The sequence below is a fragment of the Tachypleus tridentatus genome, chromosome 12 (genome assembly GCF_004210375.1).
Source record: "Tachypleus tridentatus isolate NWPU-2018 chromosome 12, ASM421037v1, whole genome shotgun sequence".
Taxonomy (NCBI): Eukaryota; Metazoa; Arthropoda; class Merostomata; order Xiphosura; family Limulidae; genus Tachypleus; species Tachypleus tridentatus.
The window spans coordinates 27,581,893-27,598,690 of record NC_134836.1 but is presented as its reverse complement, the minus strand read 5'-3'; the positions used below and the strand labels follow the sequence as shown (position 1 = coordinate 27,598,690).

Genomic DNA, 16,798 nt, shown 5'->3' with positions numbered 1-16,798 from the left:
AACTCACTGCATCTGACTTCTTTCAAAATTAAGTCTCTTCGTTTCTTAGGTTTATATAATAGAGGAATATAAGTATTCACTGTAAATTATTTAGAATATCTAAATCTTCCAACTGTATTCCACATTTATGATGTATTCATGGGAAGTATCACTGTATTCATTACTTATAAAATTCTCCTATTTTGATAAATTAGTAAGTAATACTTTTAGTTAAAAGTATTTTGCAAACATAAATGTGAAAAAGACACTTGGGGATAAAACATCATATGTCCAGTGATTTCATCATGTTAGTTTTTATAAGATGTTTTTTAGTTGTTGGATCCTGTTATGACTGTATCACAATGGAGATTGTCATCTAGTACCTTAGTATTCACCTGCCACTTGTGCACAGGTAGCAATTGTATACTATGCAGAAATTTAAAATATAATTTATTTGTAGCAATATCAACACTTATGAATGACTTACGTATGGGCATTAAAGCTCATACATTCTAAAATTGATTTATTGAAGTGATTTTTATGAGACTGTCTTTGATTTTGTAAAATTTAAGCCATTTAAAGCACAAAGCTACATATAAAGGTGATATTGATTGGTAACTTATGGTTAACTTGCTGTACTTTATCCAAAAAGTTATCATTTATTGGATTATATTTGAAATGTTCTTTTGTTTAAAGATTCTAACAAGGATTAGCTTAGAATTTTTTTTTTTCTTTTCCTAACTGATTGTATACTTTTCCTTTAAAGGTATTATTATTTTTGCAAAAGTCTGTTATTGGGCATGGCCTTGTTTATGTAACAGCAGTTAATGCTAAAAACAAAAAAACAAAATATTTCTCTGCATTTTGGGATCATAGATGCAGTGTAGTATAAAAATGATTGTAGGCTATTAGTTGGTAGTGGGTGCTGTATACCAGATGCATTTCATTAGATTATCAAGGACAACTGTTTCAGATAACCCCTGTGTAGCTTTTTAAAGTTATGAAATATACAAACAAGGAAACAATGTATATTAACACACACTCTTTATTTTAGTCTGAAGATGGGAAGCCAGTTATGAGTCTTAATAAAGTTTGTGTTTTTAGATTTTTAAAAATTGCAATCATTTTAGCTGCTTGAGTTTTTAAAGATCATAGTCACTTAAATAAATGTGTGTGTGTGTGTGTGAATGTTTTTTTAACTTAGTTGTGATATTCATGCTGGCATTTAGTATCATATCACATATTTAACACTATTCTTATCATGTGGGCCAGTTGTGGTCTAATAGTTCATGAATGTACTGTCAGTTTGAGAATTCACCATTTCCACCCTGTTTTCACGAAACCTGCTCTGTATGCTCCATACCTTTGATCTATAGATTTATTATAAATTTATGGGTTAAAACCACTCTTTTGTCAAAAAGAGTAGCCCAAAACTTTGTATTTGGTACTGTTGACCATTTGTCTTCCCTTTCATCTGTCACTTTCAAAATTAAGAACAGCTATAGAGAAATAACCCTTAAGACACTTTACATAAAAATTTTAAAAACAGTAACAGCAATTCTTATTTCTTATCAATGCTTGAAACTTAATTTTGATTTTACATTTTGCAAATATTGAATATTTTACCTGACTTTTGTCCTGTAGGTAGTATAATCTAATTAGTATATAGAATAAATTGATGGTGTGCTTCAAATTAATTAAACATTAAATATTTATCTGACCTTTGTCTACTACACTAAAGGTGATGAACTGATGCAGTTAGATTTAAAGTTTTAAAATTGTTATAAAACATACATACCTTTGCTGACAATATAGCTATTTCTCAATCTCCAAGGTTTGCACTCTTTTCACATTTAAGCACTTTACATGCTACAGTCTTTTATACCCCACTCAAATGCCCTTGGCAAATTCTAATTTAAAAAATTATCCACCATCTCCAGTGGGCTCTTTATCTTGGTGCTGTATAAAAGCTTTTCATTCAGATATTGCAATCACCTTTTTTGACAAAGCATACTGCATGCACTCCTATAAACAAGCTATTCACAGTTTGTGTTACAACATGCTTGGCATTTCCACTGTGATATTTTCTTTATATAAATAGATTGCTTACAAAAATGTATATAGATAGGTTTGAATTCCTGAGTTAATGTTTCTACTGCTGATGCCAACCAGACCTTTTCCCTTCCATCTCTACTATCTGGTATTTTTCAACATCTGTGGGAGGGGTCACTCTCAGTGAAAGCTGCCTGATATGATCCATTGTGAAATGGTTGCATATATGTGGACTTAGTCCTATCCTTCTGGGAAGATTCCAAGGTGGATTTTGCAAATGACCAGGGATGGGCTTTAGAGTATTTACACTCACTTTTAATGGCTCCATCTTTTACTAGTCAGCATCAGTAGAGAATAATTTTGATTAGCCACCTCCAGCCTCTTTTCTTCAGTTGATTACTTGGGTTTATGAGGTTTTCTTGGTTTTTCTGATTGGTTTGTTGTTGGTATATATTGGGTAGTGATGCTTTGTATTCCATCTTCTGCCTTCAGGGAGTAACAAGAAGCTTCTTTTTTCTGTCCCATGTTGGTTTCTGTAGTTCCATAGATGTTAGAATCAGGAATTGGATACAGCCCATTTACATTCTTTTTTATCATTGTTTGTTTCTCATGTTCCTTCAATATCAGGTGTTAATTTTGGAGTGTCAGCATGTTGTGTTTCCTAATCCCCTTTAGTTTGTAGACCTATTGGCTCCCATAATGGAGTCTGTTCATATTATTGAGGATCTTTGTTGTGGGTGGACCAACAATAGTGGCACCAGAGACTATTTCATGAGTCAGTGAGCTGTGGGAGCATGATTACTTCACTTGTTGAACAACTGGAATTTTTCACCAGGAATATGTAGTTACTCCATATTCTGGCTTCAGGGATGATCATTCAATTTACAACACCTTCAACAGATACATAGTGAGTGGAACTTTATTCCCAATCCATAAGAGAATTGTTCATTAAAAGGGTAGTAGAGAAGGGTGATCCCATTCTTTTGGGAATTTAATCCCAGTTATTTGTTGTACCCAAGAATATAGGAGGTTGGCATCCAATCATTGATCTATCTCAGGCCAACCAATTTTTGGAACCTCCTCTCTTTACAATGGAATCATTTCTCAACCTAAGATAACACATTGCACCAGGTCTCTAGATGACCAAACTTGATATTACCAATGCTTATCTCCATATTCTTATTGTGAAGTCTTCCTGCAGGTTTCTCAAATATGTGCACCAGGATCATGTGCTGCAGTTCAGGACTGTACCTTTTGATCTTGCATCAGCACCTTGTGTTTTCTACAGAGATATTTAAACTTTTTTCTCACAATTTGTATTCCTTGGGTCAGTACACACATCATTATATGGACAATTGTCTCTGTTACTATCCCATCAATTTGTAGAACAACTCTCTTGGCTTCTCCTTTCAAAAGCAGGCTTCCTTATCAGACTGGAAAAATCCATTCTATCACCAGTGCAATGTCTTGTCCATCTGGGTGTGTTTTTTTAAATACTCACTTAAGCTGTGCTCAACCAACCCCCATCATCCTTCATGCCATGGAATTATCCATCAGACATTTTCTTATGTTTTCTTCTCCTACTGTACAGATGATTCTCTCTCATTTAGGGATGTGGGCATCCCTCAAACTCTCATTCTTTTGGGATAAGCACATATGAGGTCTCTTCAGTGGACAGTGCAACAATGGATCATGTATTTCAAATTCTTTTTATACTTTTGTCTCATTACTCAGGAACATCTTTATCAATTGTGAATGGTGGTTGGATCAGAAGATCACTGCCATTGAGGTGTCTATTCCATCACTTCATGCTGAGATCCATGTGTTCATAGATTCATCTCTTCAGGAATGAGGAGCTTATTTTCAACATTAGGAGTTCCAGGATATTTTGACTAGAGAAGAGTTTACTCTCCCTATCAATGTTCTTGAACTCCTTGCAGTACATTGAGCAGTTATCAAGGCCTTTCTCTCTTGAAGAGAAAAATTGTCATAATACATTCCATCAAGTTCATGATGGTACTCAGATTTTCTTGTCAAGGAGGCACACATTCTTGAAACCTTTTGTTTTCATACTTGGATCTTCCCTACTGGGCTCATTCCCATTGTATTGGTCTTTTTGCATGTTATGTTTCAGTAATGATGAATTTAATTCTTTGCTAATCACTTGTCTCTCTGGATTTGTTTAACGAAATGGATGCTGCATCATGAGATTTTTCAGTGGATTTGCTTGTAGTTTGGGTCTCCAACAATTGATGCTCATGCAACTCATTGAAATTCTCAGTTAGTTGTTTTGATCTCCGATAACTCATCAATTAGTGTTGGTCGTGGATGTGTTCAGTCAGAACTGGATGCTTTTTCCCCTGATTTGGCTATTGCCTCAAGTTCTAACTATGGTTTGTTGCACTTCCTGTTGAGTTCTTTTTGTTGTATCATATTGGGTAGCTCAAACATGGTTTCGTGCTTCTTTGGAATCTTCAGGAATGTTCACCTCTAACCTCTTTCACATTAGATGTCTCCATTGAGACAACTTCAATCAGACCTTCTTCATCTGGATGTTTAGAAACTCCATCTTCATGCTTGGAAATTATGTGTTCCTTTGCTTGACATAAGAGTTTAACTCCTAAGGTTTTTCTTCATTTAACTAAATCTCTCTTTGGACCAGCTACAGCCATTTATTAGTATAATTGGCATATTTATTGTCAGTGGTGTATTAAAAATGCATTTAAAAGTTCTTCGTTTTAAAATATCTACTATATCCAATCTTACAAGTTTGATATGTGAGGGGAGTTTTGCTTTATCTGAGGTTACTTTCTATAAGATTTCCTTATCTGCAATTATCAATCCACATTTGTCTTGCATTAACCAATTAGATCTTATCCCTGCAAGACTTTGGCAGCCAAGGAGAAAATATCCATCCTACCAATCCATTTGCCAGGCATTTCTTACCTTAGTGACTGCTCCAATACTGATTGTCTGTAAGTCCTGTTAAGGTCCTCAGGTGTTAAGTGGCTCATACTATCTCGTTTTGACATACAAGGAATCAGTTGCTCATTCACTGGGAGCCTTCAATTTCCCATGACTTATTTCCCATTGCCTTCATAAGATGGCTTCATAAATTGAGTTACATGGATTATAATGGATTATCTTTACAGGAGAGGAATCTTTTGTGTGTCACATCTCATCAGATTTGTCATATATCTATGCCATTAGCCAGCCAATTGAATTTTGCTCTGGAAAACAGTGTGCAGACTTGTATGTGAACTACTACTAATACTTATATGATCTGGTAGTTTCCTCTTCTCAGTGTTTTTGATTACCCTCTATAGCTATTTGGAGGTGAATATTGTGCTCAATTTTTCATTTCTATCTTCCATTTTTTTCATGGGTTCTCACTTTGTAGCAAGTGTTACTCAAGCAGGTATTCTCTCTGTTTTCAATTCTGCTCTAATGAACACTTTCACTATAATTAACACAGGTTGCAACATGTTCTGTCAGTATGAGGTGTTCCATGAGACAATCTAGGCATCTACCAGATGATATTATTCTGTTATCATGGAGTATCATGAGTAAAGCTAAAGGGGATCATGCCCAACCCTGCTGATTTTTGGATTGAATAAACTGATGTTGATTTGCTTTTAAAAATGTAGGAAACTTGGTTTATATATTGCACAGTTTCAAGAGTGCTGTTCCTGAGGACTTCCAAATGCATATTACCCCCCAGATTCTACTAGTGGAACTAGGAGCTCTGTATCATCCCTACTTTCCAGTGGATGTTGTGGTGGACAGAAGCTTTTCTTCCATAGTGTGTAAATGTGTTCCTCTTCTCTAGGAAATATTTTGAAACAAGGGTGAAATTGGGTGTTCTCCTGCTTGGATCCTTAGATGTTTTTCCCAAATCTCAGTAGAAGCAACAGGAGCCTCATTAGGAACCTATTCATAATTTCAGTTTAGATTTGAAACTGTGTTAGCCAATAGTGGTGTGCCTGGTGTTCTGTTTGATTAGTGTTGGTTTTGTATATTGTTAATAGGATATCAACTATTTCTCCTAATTCTGAATGCAAAGTGGTCCCCTCTTTTGTACGTGGTGGAACACAGTTCCATTTCCTTTTAATACAGGAATTAGGTTTCTGTTGAAGAACATACCTGTTTTGAATGTTGTGCAGTTCCCCTTCCCTTGTCCCATTTTTACCTTGGTACACTCTTTTTCTATACACATGTTTTCTGTATGGATCATGCCTACACTGGTCCATCCACCTTCTCAATGTGGGATTTTAGCTATATTGTCAGTGGTGTTAACATTTTCCTAAACTGAAAATGTATTTTTAATAGTACTAATTCTGCTGACACTCTCATTCCCTACCTCCCCACTTATAGTTGGTTAATGTCTCAAAAAAGTAATTACATTATCTGAATGAGGTGCTTATATACAGTACTTAGATAAAGGTCACATTGAATTTGGCAGAGAAGTTTGAAAATTAGAATTTGCCAAGAGCATTTGAGTGGGGTATGAAAGAGTGGAGTGAGTATGTTCAATGCTTAGATAAAAAAAAAAGGAAAAAAAAGTGGAGACACTGGAGAATGAGAAATAGTTGTATTGTCAATGGAGGTAAGCATTATTGGAAATACGTTTTCAGTTTAGAGAAATGCTAACTTGAATCTTTCTAATATTAATTTCAAAACATAACTAACACATAATTAAGTCAAGTATAAAACTGAAGCCTAAATAAAATTTATTGAAGTAACTAACATATTTATACGTGAGAAACAACTCCAAAGTGTTATTAAGGAGAAAAGAAAAATCAAGTTCCTAGAACATTTAACACATTCTGTGTGAAATTCTTCATGCTAATTTTATTGTATCTGTTAGAAGGTAGTATTTTAAAATGTGGTATTTTAGTTACAAACAGTTAGCTCAACTAAGTATATTTGGCTGAGAAACTGTAACTTTGTGTGTTCAAAGTGTGTGTGGCATCTATGAGGAGTCTCAAGAAATTTATTTGTCTTTCCCCTCATTGTCACCCAAGGAGCTTGAAAAAAGAATGTGTAAGCAGACAGAGCAATTAACCTAGATTCTTTCTATATATAAATGACCCTGCATGGCCAAGCGTGTTAAGGCATGCGACTCATAATCTGAGGGTCGCGGGTTTGCATCCCCGTCGCGCCAAACATGCTCGCCCTTTCAGCCGTGGGGGTGTTATAATGTGACGGTCAATCCCATTATTCGTTGGTAAAAGAGTAGCCCAAGAGTCACCGATGGGTGGTGATGAATAGCTGCATTCCTTCTAGTCTTACACTGCTAAATTAGGGACAGCTAGCACAGATAGCCCTTGAGTAGCTTTGTACGAAATTCAAAAAAAAAAAAATTTTATATATAGAAGATATACTATGTTCAATTCTATTACAAGCTAAAAAGTGTAAAATTTAAAACATTTTGAAATTGTACATCATACTAAAGTTTAAAATATTTTTCTTTTAGGTTTCTTTTGATAGTAAGATTGTTTAATTACATTTTGAGTGTAACAAAGTTAAATTTTATGACATGCACAGTACAGGGGTGCCTGTAATTATAGGGTTAATGTGTTATTTTAAGATATAAATGTTTCTGTAATAGTTTTATGCTTCTCTTACATAAGAAAGAGAGCTTTGTGTTGGAGATAGAAGATGTGATTCATCACAACGATTTAAGCCAGTTGAGTTTTGAAATCTTGCAATAAGCCCCTTGAACTATTCAAGAACACACAGCTTGTGTACCACATATTTTAAATTTACAATTTTATCAGCTTGTATTTTCATTTGTAGTATAATTTGGTTTTGTGCATGTGTGCATAAATATACACACACACACACACACACACACCACTATTTATATTTATAGGCAATATGTTATTTTTTAATAGGTTCTAAAGCCATATGGTTCAGATCTGTGGGTTGATTTCAACCTGGATAGTCAGAGTGTATCATTTTATGTTGCAGACCTCAGTCAGGATGAACATGTGAGTTTTTTCTTGAAGTATTAATGTACAACAGCCACAAGTTTCTAGTATGAATTTGTCTGATTTAATATAACAACCATGCTTTCTTTTAATTGTGTTAAAAGTGCATGTGAAGAGGTGAATTCCTTTGGTATATATGTGTGTTTGGATCTATGAATTTAGTGGCAAAAAAGAGATATAAGAAACATAACACACCATAAGACTTGTTATTATTTCTACATTTTAAAGTCTAATAAAAGTTTTCTGGTGTGCTTATTACTGAACACTTGAACATTCTGAGTTTAAATTATTTCCTAAATGATTCAAATACGCATTTGGAAAAAGGAAAAAAAAAATATTGAGAATCTACGTTATGTATATTTTGTCACCCTAAGATCTCATGAAGGTTATACATTATACTTATTTTAACCCTTTTGCAATGACTTGTGAGTAAAAGGCCATATCATCTCATTTGTTGACTTCAATGAAACTTTTATTGAACAATTTTTTGGTTTGAATTTTTGTCAGTAAGTTTGGTATCAAATTGTAGATTATAATTCAAACTTTAATATCATATATTAAATTTTTTAATTTAAAAGTATATATAAAAAATACACCTAAATATAGATGTTTGTGAGTTACGTGGTATATTAAATTCAACACTAGTTAAAATTAGATGTTTGTGATGTCAAAATACTAAGTCCACAGTTTTGTATGAATTAGGAGCTCAAATTACCAATATTGAGGAAGATAAATTTTGTTGTTGCCTTCACCTGGTTATGCTTAGGGAACTTCTCACCCTGTAAAAATTAGAAACTTTTCAGGTTAGATAGTGTCCACTTAAAGAAAGATTAAATGTGGCAATAATAATTGAAATTTTCATGAGGGACTCTCGTAAGCAACTTAAGTAGCCTGTAATTTGACAGTTAGTATGATCATTGTGCTTGCACAATAACTTACAAAGTGTGTGGTAAAAGTATTTATTAGACATGATTGAAAGAGCAATAAAATTTAAGTAGAAACATGTGTAATATGTATCAAGGTTAAAATTATTTCTGATAAACAAAATCTGATTCTTTTGGTGTACAAAAACTTGTAATATTTACTAAAAGTCTACCACACTTGTGTGAAGGTAAACATACTGCATCAAAAGTTATGGTATAAATACTTAACATCTGCAAATGTGTATGCGAATTTATGTATGTTATATGCTTCATTGCAAAAGGGTTAATAAGTTCTTAATTGTTCAAGTACTTCAGAAGTTTTGTTCTATTATGTATTTTTATCAATTAGTGTTTATTCTCTTAGTTTTGTGTTCACTTGTGTAAGTTACATGAGAATGCAACAAAAAACAACTAAACATAAAAATTAGATGAGTGATGCTTACACAAGTTTATGTAAAAAAAAAATAAATCCACAATCAGGCCTCGTAAAACTGCCTATTGAGAAATCCTCACTAACTTGTAATAAGGTACTCATCATATGATTAAAAACGTTATTTTTAATCACAGATATTTCAATTAGACTTTGTAGTTATTATTGAATGTACATTATACTTTCAGTTTTTAACATTTAACTTTTGTTTTATTTTTTATTGTAGTAATAATTTCAAGTTAGACTCAGTCTACTTGTCACCTGCAAATACATGAACGAGCAGGAATTTCAGTTAGAAGCAATTATAAACTAACGTATCTAACTAAGTTTTGTACCAAATTACACAGTAAGAATGACAACTATCCCATATTTTTTGAAAAGTTTAAATAAAATTCTTGACTCCATATCTGCATATTATGAACCTTTTATTAAAGAAAGTATCTTCATTTTTGATTATCACCTGGTACTAAATAACAGCATCAACTCCTTCATGTTGTCCTTAATTTAGCCAATAACAAGTTCTCATTATTTGTATTTGATTATTATCACTTACTGTTTAAGAGATGCAATTTCTGTACTTATATTTAATCTTTTCTTTATAATGTCTTCTCTTAACAATATTATTAAATCTATGAAAGCCTCACATTATATTGTTACATTTTGAAACTGTTCTTTCTAAATTACTGACTGTATCAGAAAACTGTTTGCATAGAAGCTAATGTTTATTTCTTTTTAGTTAGTAAGAAGATTGTGAATTAACTTTTTCAGGTTTTAATGCTGATATTGGAATTTGAAGCAATTCTGAAATGTCCATAATCAAAGATGTTTTTGGTATTGCTGTATTTTTAATACTTGTTATAAAGCTTCATTTCCCACCTGATGAACTAGATGCAAAAATGTCATTTGTTTTGAAGCTTTTACTTAAAGGTTCAGTATTTATTTTGGTTTTTAATTAAAACTAGATTATAAATAATTAGAATATACTTAATTAAGACTCATTTGGCTTGTATTGTAAAACATATGTTGTTGATGTATCCATTGAACAAAATATCTCTAATATTAGTATTAATCTTTTTGATTAGGTGTATGACTCTCGTAGCTTATGGGAAACTATCATATTGGAGAAAAACCATGTTGCATACTCCAATATTACTTGTGAGTTCATCTTTTCAATATTGAATATCTTAAAATTTTCCAACTGCTCATGGTATGTTCTGAGTAACCATATTTATTTTCCCTCAAATATAATATATATATGTAAATTTATATCAATAGAGCTGAAGTTATCATCACTTTCCATGTGAGAACATGAGTTTAAATAGTTACTATAATAGCTTTGAGCATAACATGACAGTTTCTGAGATAATGCTCATTATCACACACAGAAATGGTATTTTCTTTACATGTTTTTCTATGAGATTTACTTGCCACTAACCTTGAGCTAACTCTCATCTAAATTGTGTTTAGTTAACCCTTTCATGAAGGACTTGGTGTAATGCACTGCTGGCCAAAATCTTAAGGCCAATGAACAAAAAGAAAAAAATATGCATTTTGCGTTGGTAGACACAACTACTTATTTGAGTAGAGCTTTGAAAGTTGAAAATAAAGAAAAACTTTTTTAGCATTTAATAGGGAAATTGTGAACACTATCAAATTAGCCTAAATACTAGCTGGTCAAAAGTTTAAGACCATACTGAAGCGAAGCGTTAATCGGTAAACACGTAATGAAATTTAGTCATTTGTGTTCAAGCATTAGCGTTGTCAACATCACCCACTGACATCTCCTGTGTTACATTGGGTAAAAACATGGCAAAGGCTAAAAAGTTGACAGAGTTTGAACGTGGCAGAATTGTCAAGCTGCAAAAGCAAGGTCTCTCTCAACGTGCCATTGCTGGTGAGATTGGGTGTAGTAAAACTGCTGTTTCAAATTTCTTAAAAGACACTTTGGGATACAGAACAAGAATTTCAAGTGGTTGGCCTAAGAAAATTTCTCCGGCATTGAGCAGGAGGATTCGACAGGTTGTCCAACAAGACACCAGCTGATCATCAAACTAGATTAAGGCCCTTATGGACAAAAAATGCAGTTTAAGAGCAATAAGAAGGTATCTATGAGAGAAAGGCTTTAAAAACCGTAAACGTCTTCAAGGCCACTTCTTCTTCCACACCACGAAACAGCTTGGTTAAACTTTTCTGAGAAGCAACAAACATGGGATGTAGAAAAGTGGAAGGTTTTGTTCTCCGATGAGAAAAAATTTAACCTGGATAATTCAGATGGCTTTCAACATTACTGACATGATAAGGATATCCCACCTGAGATATTTTCTACATGATACAGTGGAGGAGGTTTCATCATGATCTGGGTTGCTTTCTCCTTCCATGGAACAATGGAGCTTCAGGTTATACAGGGGCATCAAACAGCAGCTGGCTACATTGGCATATTGGAAAGAGCATCCTTATTGATTAAAGGCCCTTGCTTGTGTGGAAATGACTGGATCTTTCAGCAGGACAGTGGCTGCAGGACAAAGGACTTTTTTCATGGTAAATAACATGATTCTTGTGGAGCATCCAGCATGTTCATCTGAACTGAACCCCATTCAAAATGTTTGGGGGTGGATAGCTAGGGAAGTCTGTAGAAATGGACATCAATTCCAAACAGTGCATAATCTTCATGAAGCCATCTTTACTACTTCGAATAACATTCTTGAGCAGCCTTCTGTAAACGCTTATAATGACCATGGGAAAGCGAATGTTTGCAGTTGTTCACAATGACGGCCATGCAGTGCACTACAGAGACCTCTTGTTGGGCATTTCCTACCCTGTTTAAGACTTTTTTCTGGTATGGTCTTAAACTTGACACTAATGCTTGAACACAAATGATTAAGTGGACATTCTGAGCTTTTGATTGGTTAATCGCATATCACATATTGGGGTAAATGTACATAAAGGGAATGTTTACAAAAATGGAAAGAGGTGAGTGGGGCAACTGTGTTTGATTTAGTACACAATTCCAACCAATTAAAAAGGACATGATTTCTTATTTCATATTCTTTGTTGTCAATATTGGAAATTTGAGTTCCTAATTCATATAAAACTATAGATCATGTATTTTGACATCACAAACATAATTTGAACAAACACTCAAGTCAGTATACCACATAGCACATAAATATTGATATTCAATTTTTGTTTTTTTATATTTACCTTTAAGAAATTAACTAATATATAATACTAAAATCTGAACTATAATATACAGTTGGATGCTAACCTTATTGACATAAATTAATAAAATAGCAATTCAATAAAATTATGAATGCACGTCAACAAACATGACAGTATAGCATTTAACCTGTAACAATAGGATAAATGTGAATTCTGCCAGTGTACGATAACATTATCATGCAACAATGACCCTTCAATAATAGGAGGTCAGCACAATCTTTGTGTGCAGTAAATTCCCTATACACTTCCACTTGTGATAACTTTATTCTTTTCCTCAACATAGCATTGAACAGACATGTTTAGCTATCTTATTTCCATGTCCTAGCTTACAGCCGTTTCTTCTTTCCATTTTATTTAGATTCTCAGTCTTTGAAATCTGTATATTCTACTTAGAAAGTGACCATATCTTCTGTTTGGTTTTTAAGTGTCCAACTCTTGCACCTTCTTTTACTACACATCCTCCCTAAACCTCATATTTTAGTTGCTTCATTGTGCTCTAGGAAAGTTTTTAATGAAAATTTATTCCCCTCATTTTACTGTGATGAACTGTACCATTTCTTCTGCTAATTTCATTTTGATTAGACCTGTTGGGCATTACTGTAATATTAATTGTGAATTTTACTCTTCTCAAAGAACTCTTGTGGTGCTTGGAAATTGCTACCTCTAGTATTCCATTACCATTCCTCCCTCAAGATATGGATCTTCACCTCTTCACAGATACTTCCTTCTCATGTTGGGGCATTTCTCTGAAGGATGGTATGGCTTCTGGCATTTGGACAAGTGTTCATTTCACATAAATATGGTTAACATGTTTGCTATTCCTAGAACATTTTTCTCATTTCTTATCCCTACTTGAGGATCACTTATTCATGATCCATTATGACAATTCCATGACTGTTTGTTACATCAATCTTCAAGGAATAAACTGTTTCAGTACCTGTTTTCAAGTGATGGACCTCCTGGGCCCATTCTCATCAGGTTTGTTTATAATGTACTGGGAACAATGAATCTAGTGGTGAGCAACTTCTCACGGTTAGACTGCATTCAGGTGGTCTCTCTAAACCCAGATTTTTCATTGGGTTTCCTCTTGGTTGAGCATATCTATCATAAATCTCTTTGCCACCCCTCTCAACTCCAAGCTTCTTTTCTTTTAGTTCCTTGTTTCTTATACTTCACTTTTCAAGGTACATTCCTGTACGTGGTGAGGGAACCTTCCAGAGAAGGTTTTATACTATCAGTTTACCTTCTCTGGGAGCTGAACATCCACTCACACGTTTTCCATGCGTGACAACCTGTGAAAGGGAGGAGAGGATCCTAGTGGTTGAGGGGTCCAACCCTAATACACCACTTTGGCCTTGAATTCTAATGCCCCCCCTCCCAAAGTCAGTCAGCTAGTTCACTTGGGCTAGGGTCAACCAAGTAGCAGTGTTGGATGTTTTCATTAGGTGTTGTAAACTGTCTAATGCTAGTGTTTGGATATAGTGCTTATGAAACCTTTGCATTGCTCCAATGTCCTTATTTGGCATTGCATTGCATTTTCTCGTAGAGCTCCATGGTAGATGAGGACAGTGGACACTGAAATGTTGTTACTTTATTATGGATATCCCCATTCATGAAGAAAAAATAAATAAATAAAACTGAGAAAACAATTATAATTGGTAAACAGCCATGAATGGATGAATCTGTTCAACAGTCACCATCACAGATGGTTTCTGTACCTAGATTTCTCATTTTGCATTCATTTTTTGGGAAATACCTAGGGCAAAAGTCCACAAGAAAGTTATGGTCTGGAGACATTTTAATGGAAACATCCTCACTGCAACACACTAAACTCCTCCTAAATTTAAAGAGCACTGGCAATATACTCATTGAGGTTACTCTCCATGCTACCCTGAATTCCTCAAGAAGAGTTATTGTTAAGAGGGTCTTGAAGAATATTCCCAAGTTAGAGATTCATGCTGGTTTTTCTAGCCAAGATGTTTCTATAGTGCACTAAATATCCACTCACAAAGACAGGATTATGCTGCCTTCTAATGTTCGTTATTTGACATTTACATCACCATGTTCACCTGCCACAGTCAAGGTAGGTTATCTGAACTGTAAGGCACGACCATATATTCCCAACCCTCTTAGATGCTTCCAATGTAAGCAGTTTGGTCACTGGAAGACATTATGTCATGTTTCTTTAACATGTGCTTGTTGTGTTGGCAAAGACCACATTGCTTACAAGTGTGAACTGAAACCACACTGTGTTAATTATTGTGGTTTACACCCCTCTTACTCTAGTTCTTGTCCAAAGTGAGTGGAGGAGAAAGAGGTGCAACGTTTGTAGACTGTGAACAATATCTCCAATCTAGAAGCATTGAAGTTATTGTCCCCCATTCCATCTTGGACATAGGCTGATGAACTCTATTCCACTGCTACAGTGGGAGTGCAATCAGATCTCTCCATACCTCCAGCAGATTCATTTGCAAAGTATCTTAAGAGTCTTTTGCCCTCCATGGTTAAAGAGTTGATGTGTCTGTGTCGACTCCTTTCTCTCTCTCCCACCACTCCTTCCCTTGAGTCTCTGGCTCCAATTCCTTTATTTTTTGGCTCTGGGCTAGGGTGTTTTCTCAGGTCCATTTTCTTCTCCAGTCCCTTAATCCAAAATCATTATCCATTCACACCCTCAGTCACTGGAATCTCCATCCACATACCTACCTGCTTGACCCAGGGCAGGATCCATGAATGTCGATAGACCTTCTTCCAATAAAGAAATAAATGTGGTTGGAAAAAAAAAAGGGCTCTCTGCATAATTCTCCTCCACATGAATAAAAATGGTTGTTGCCATCTGTGTTTCCTTGGGTTGTACCATCACTGCTTGTTTTCTCTACCAGTCTTCTGGAGAGACCTATGAACAATCAGACATTGATACTCTCATTGAACAGTTACTGTCTCCCTTTTTAATTCTAGGAGAGCTAAATAGACATAATCTCCTCTGGAATGGTGCTGATATTGATGGAAGGGATTTCCATTAAGTGTATGTTCTCTCTTCATTACTGGTTCTTATACTTATTTTCTAACACCTGGTCAGTTTTTTAACTTCTGTTGATCTCTCTATCTGCTCCACTTTACTTTTCACTTATTTTTCTTAGAGGGTTGATAATGACCCACAGGGCAGTGATCATTTTCTTATCATTTTTAGAGAGACTGGCCTTGGTCAATGCTACCCAACCCTTATGCCTCGATGGAAGCTGTACCAGACCAACTGGCCCTCTTTTGATGCTTTCTCAGAACTTGTTCCTGCTGTTGTCTGTAAGCCATCAATAGACAAATGACTGTATTTTCTAAGCAGCTGCTCAAAGTATTCCTAAAACAATGTCAGGTTTTCTGTAGTATCCTCATTCATGGTGGAATCCTGCCCGCAACATGACACAGAAGGCTCAAAATTGGATGGAATATCTTTTGTAGGTATCCCACACTTTTAAACCACATTGCTTTTCTAAGGGCCCATGCATGTGCTTTGCAGGTAAGATGTCAAAGCCAGAAGGAAATTTGGATTAAGTGCACGACTAGTATCTCTTATACCATTAGTTCCAAAGTCATATGGGACAAGATTTGGAATGTCAGTGGGCAGTATACTTCAGCCTACTTTTTGATCTTGCTCTCTGATGGCCAGGGAGTTGCTGATGCCAAGAGCATCACCAGTAATCTTGGAGAGAGCATTTCTCATGCATCTAGCACTTCTACTTCATCCTCCACTTTCTTAGCCATCAAGACTCGGGCAGAGCGATCGCCTCTTTCCTTTCAGGCTGATCATCTCTATGACTGTAATTAACCTTTTTACACTGGTGGAACTGAAGCTTCTTCTTCATCAGTCAGACCTGATGATATTCACTATGAAATGCTGTGCCATCTCTCTCTTGCTATTCTTCTGGTTGTTTTTATCAGGAACTGGCAAAAGAAATGGTTTCCTGATGCTTGGTGCTGGGCTATTGTCTTCCATTTTTCATAGCCACCTTGTGTGGGTTTTGAGAATAGTGCTCCACCGTGGACCACCTGATTTAACTGGCAATGTCAATCAGGGAAGTTTTTCTCAAGTGAAAACATCTTGTTTCTGTTTTTTTTTACCATGAGAAGGCTTATGATACTATGCAGAGGTATAGCATTTTGAGAAACCTCCACACATGCAGGTAGCATGGCCATTTGACCATTTTTAT

General features: G+C 35.0%; 1 protein-coding gene across 1 annotated transcript in view; it reads left to right on the top strand.

The window, feature by feature from the left end:
* LOC143235602 (uncharacterized) overlaps positions 1–16,798 on the top strand; it is a 73,222-nt gene that overhangs the window by 42,589 nt on the left and 13,835 nt on the right. The window contains exons 9-10 of the mRNA XM_076473839.1: positions 7,929–8,024; positions 10,460–10,532. Of these exons, the coding sequence (XP_076329954.1) occupies positions 7,929–8,024; positions 10,460–10,532 (169 nt within the window). The remainder of the gene's footprint in view (positions 1–7,928; positions 8,025–10,459; positions 10,533–16,798) is intronic.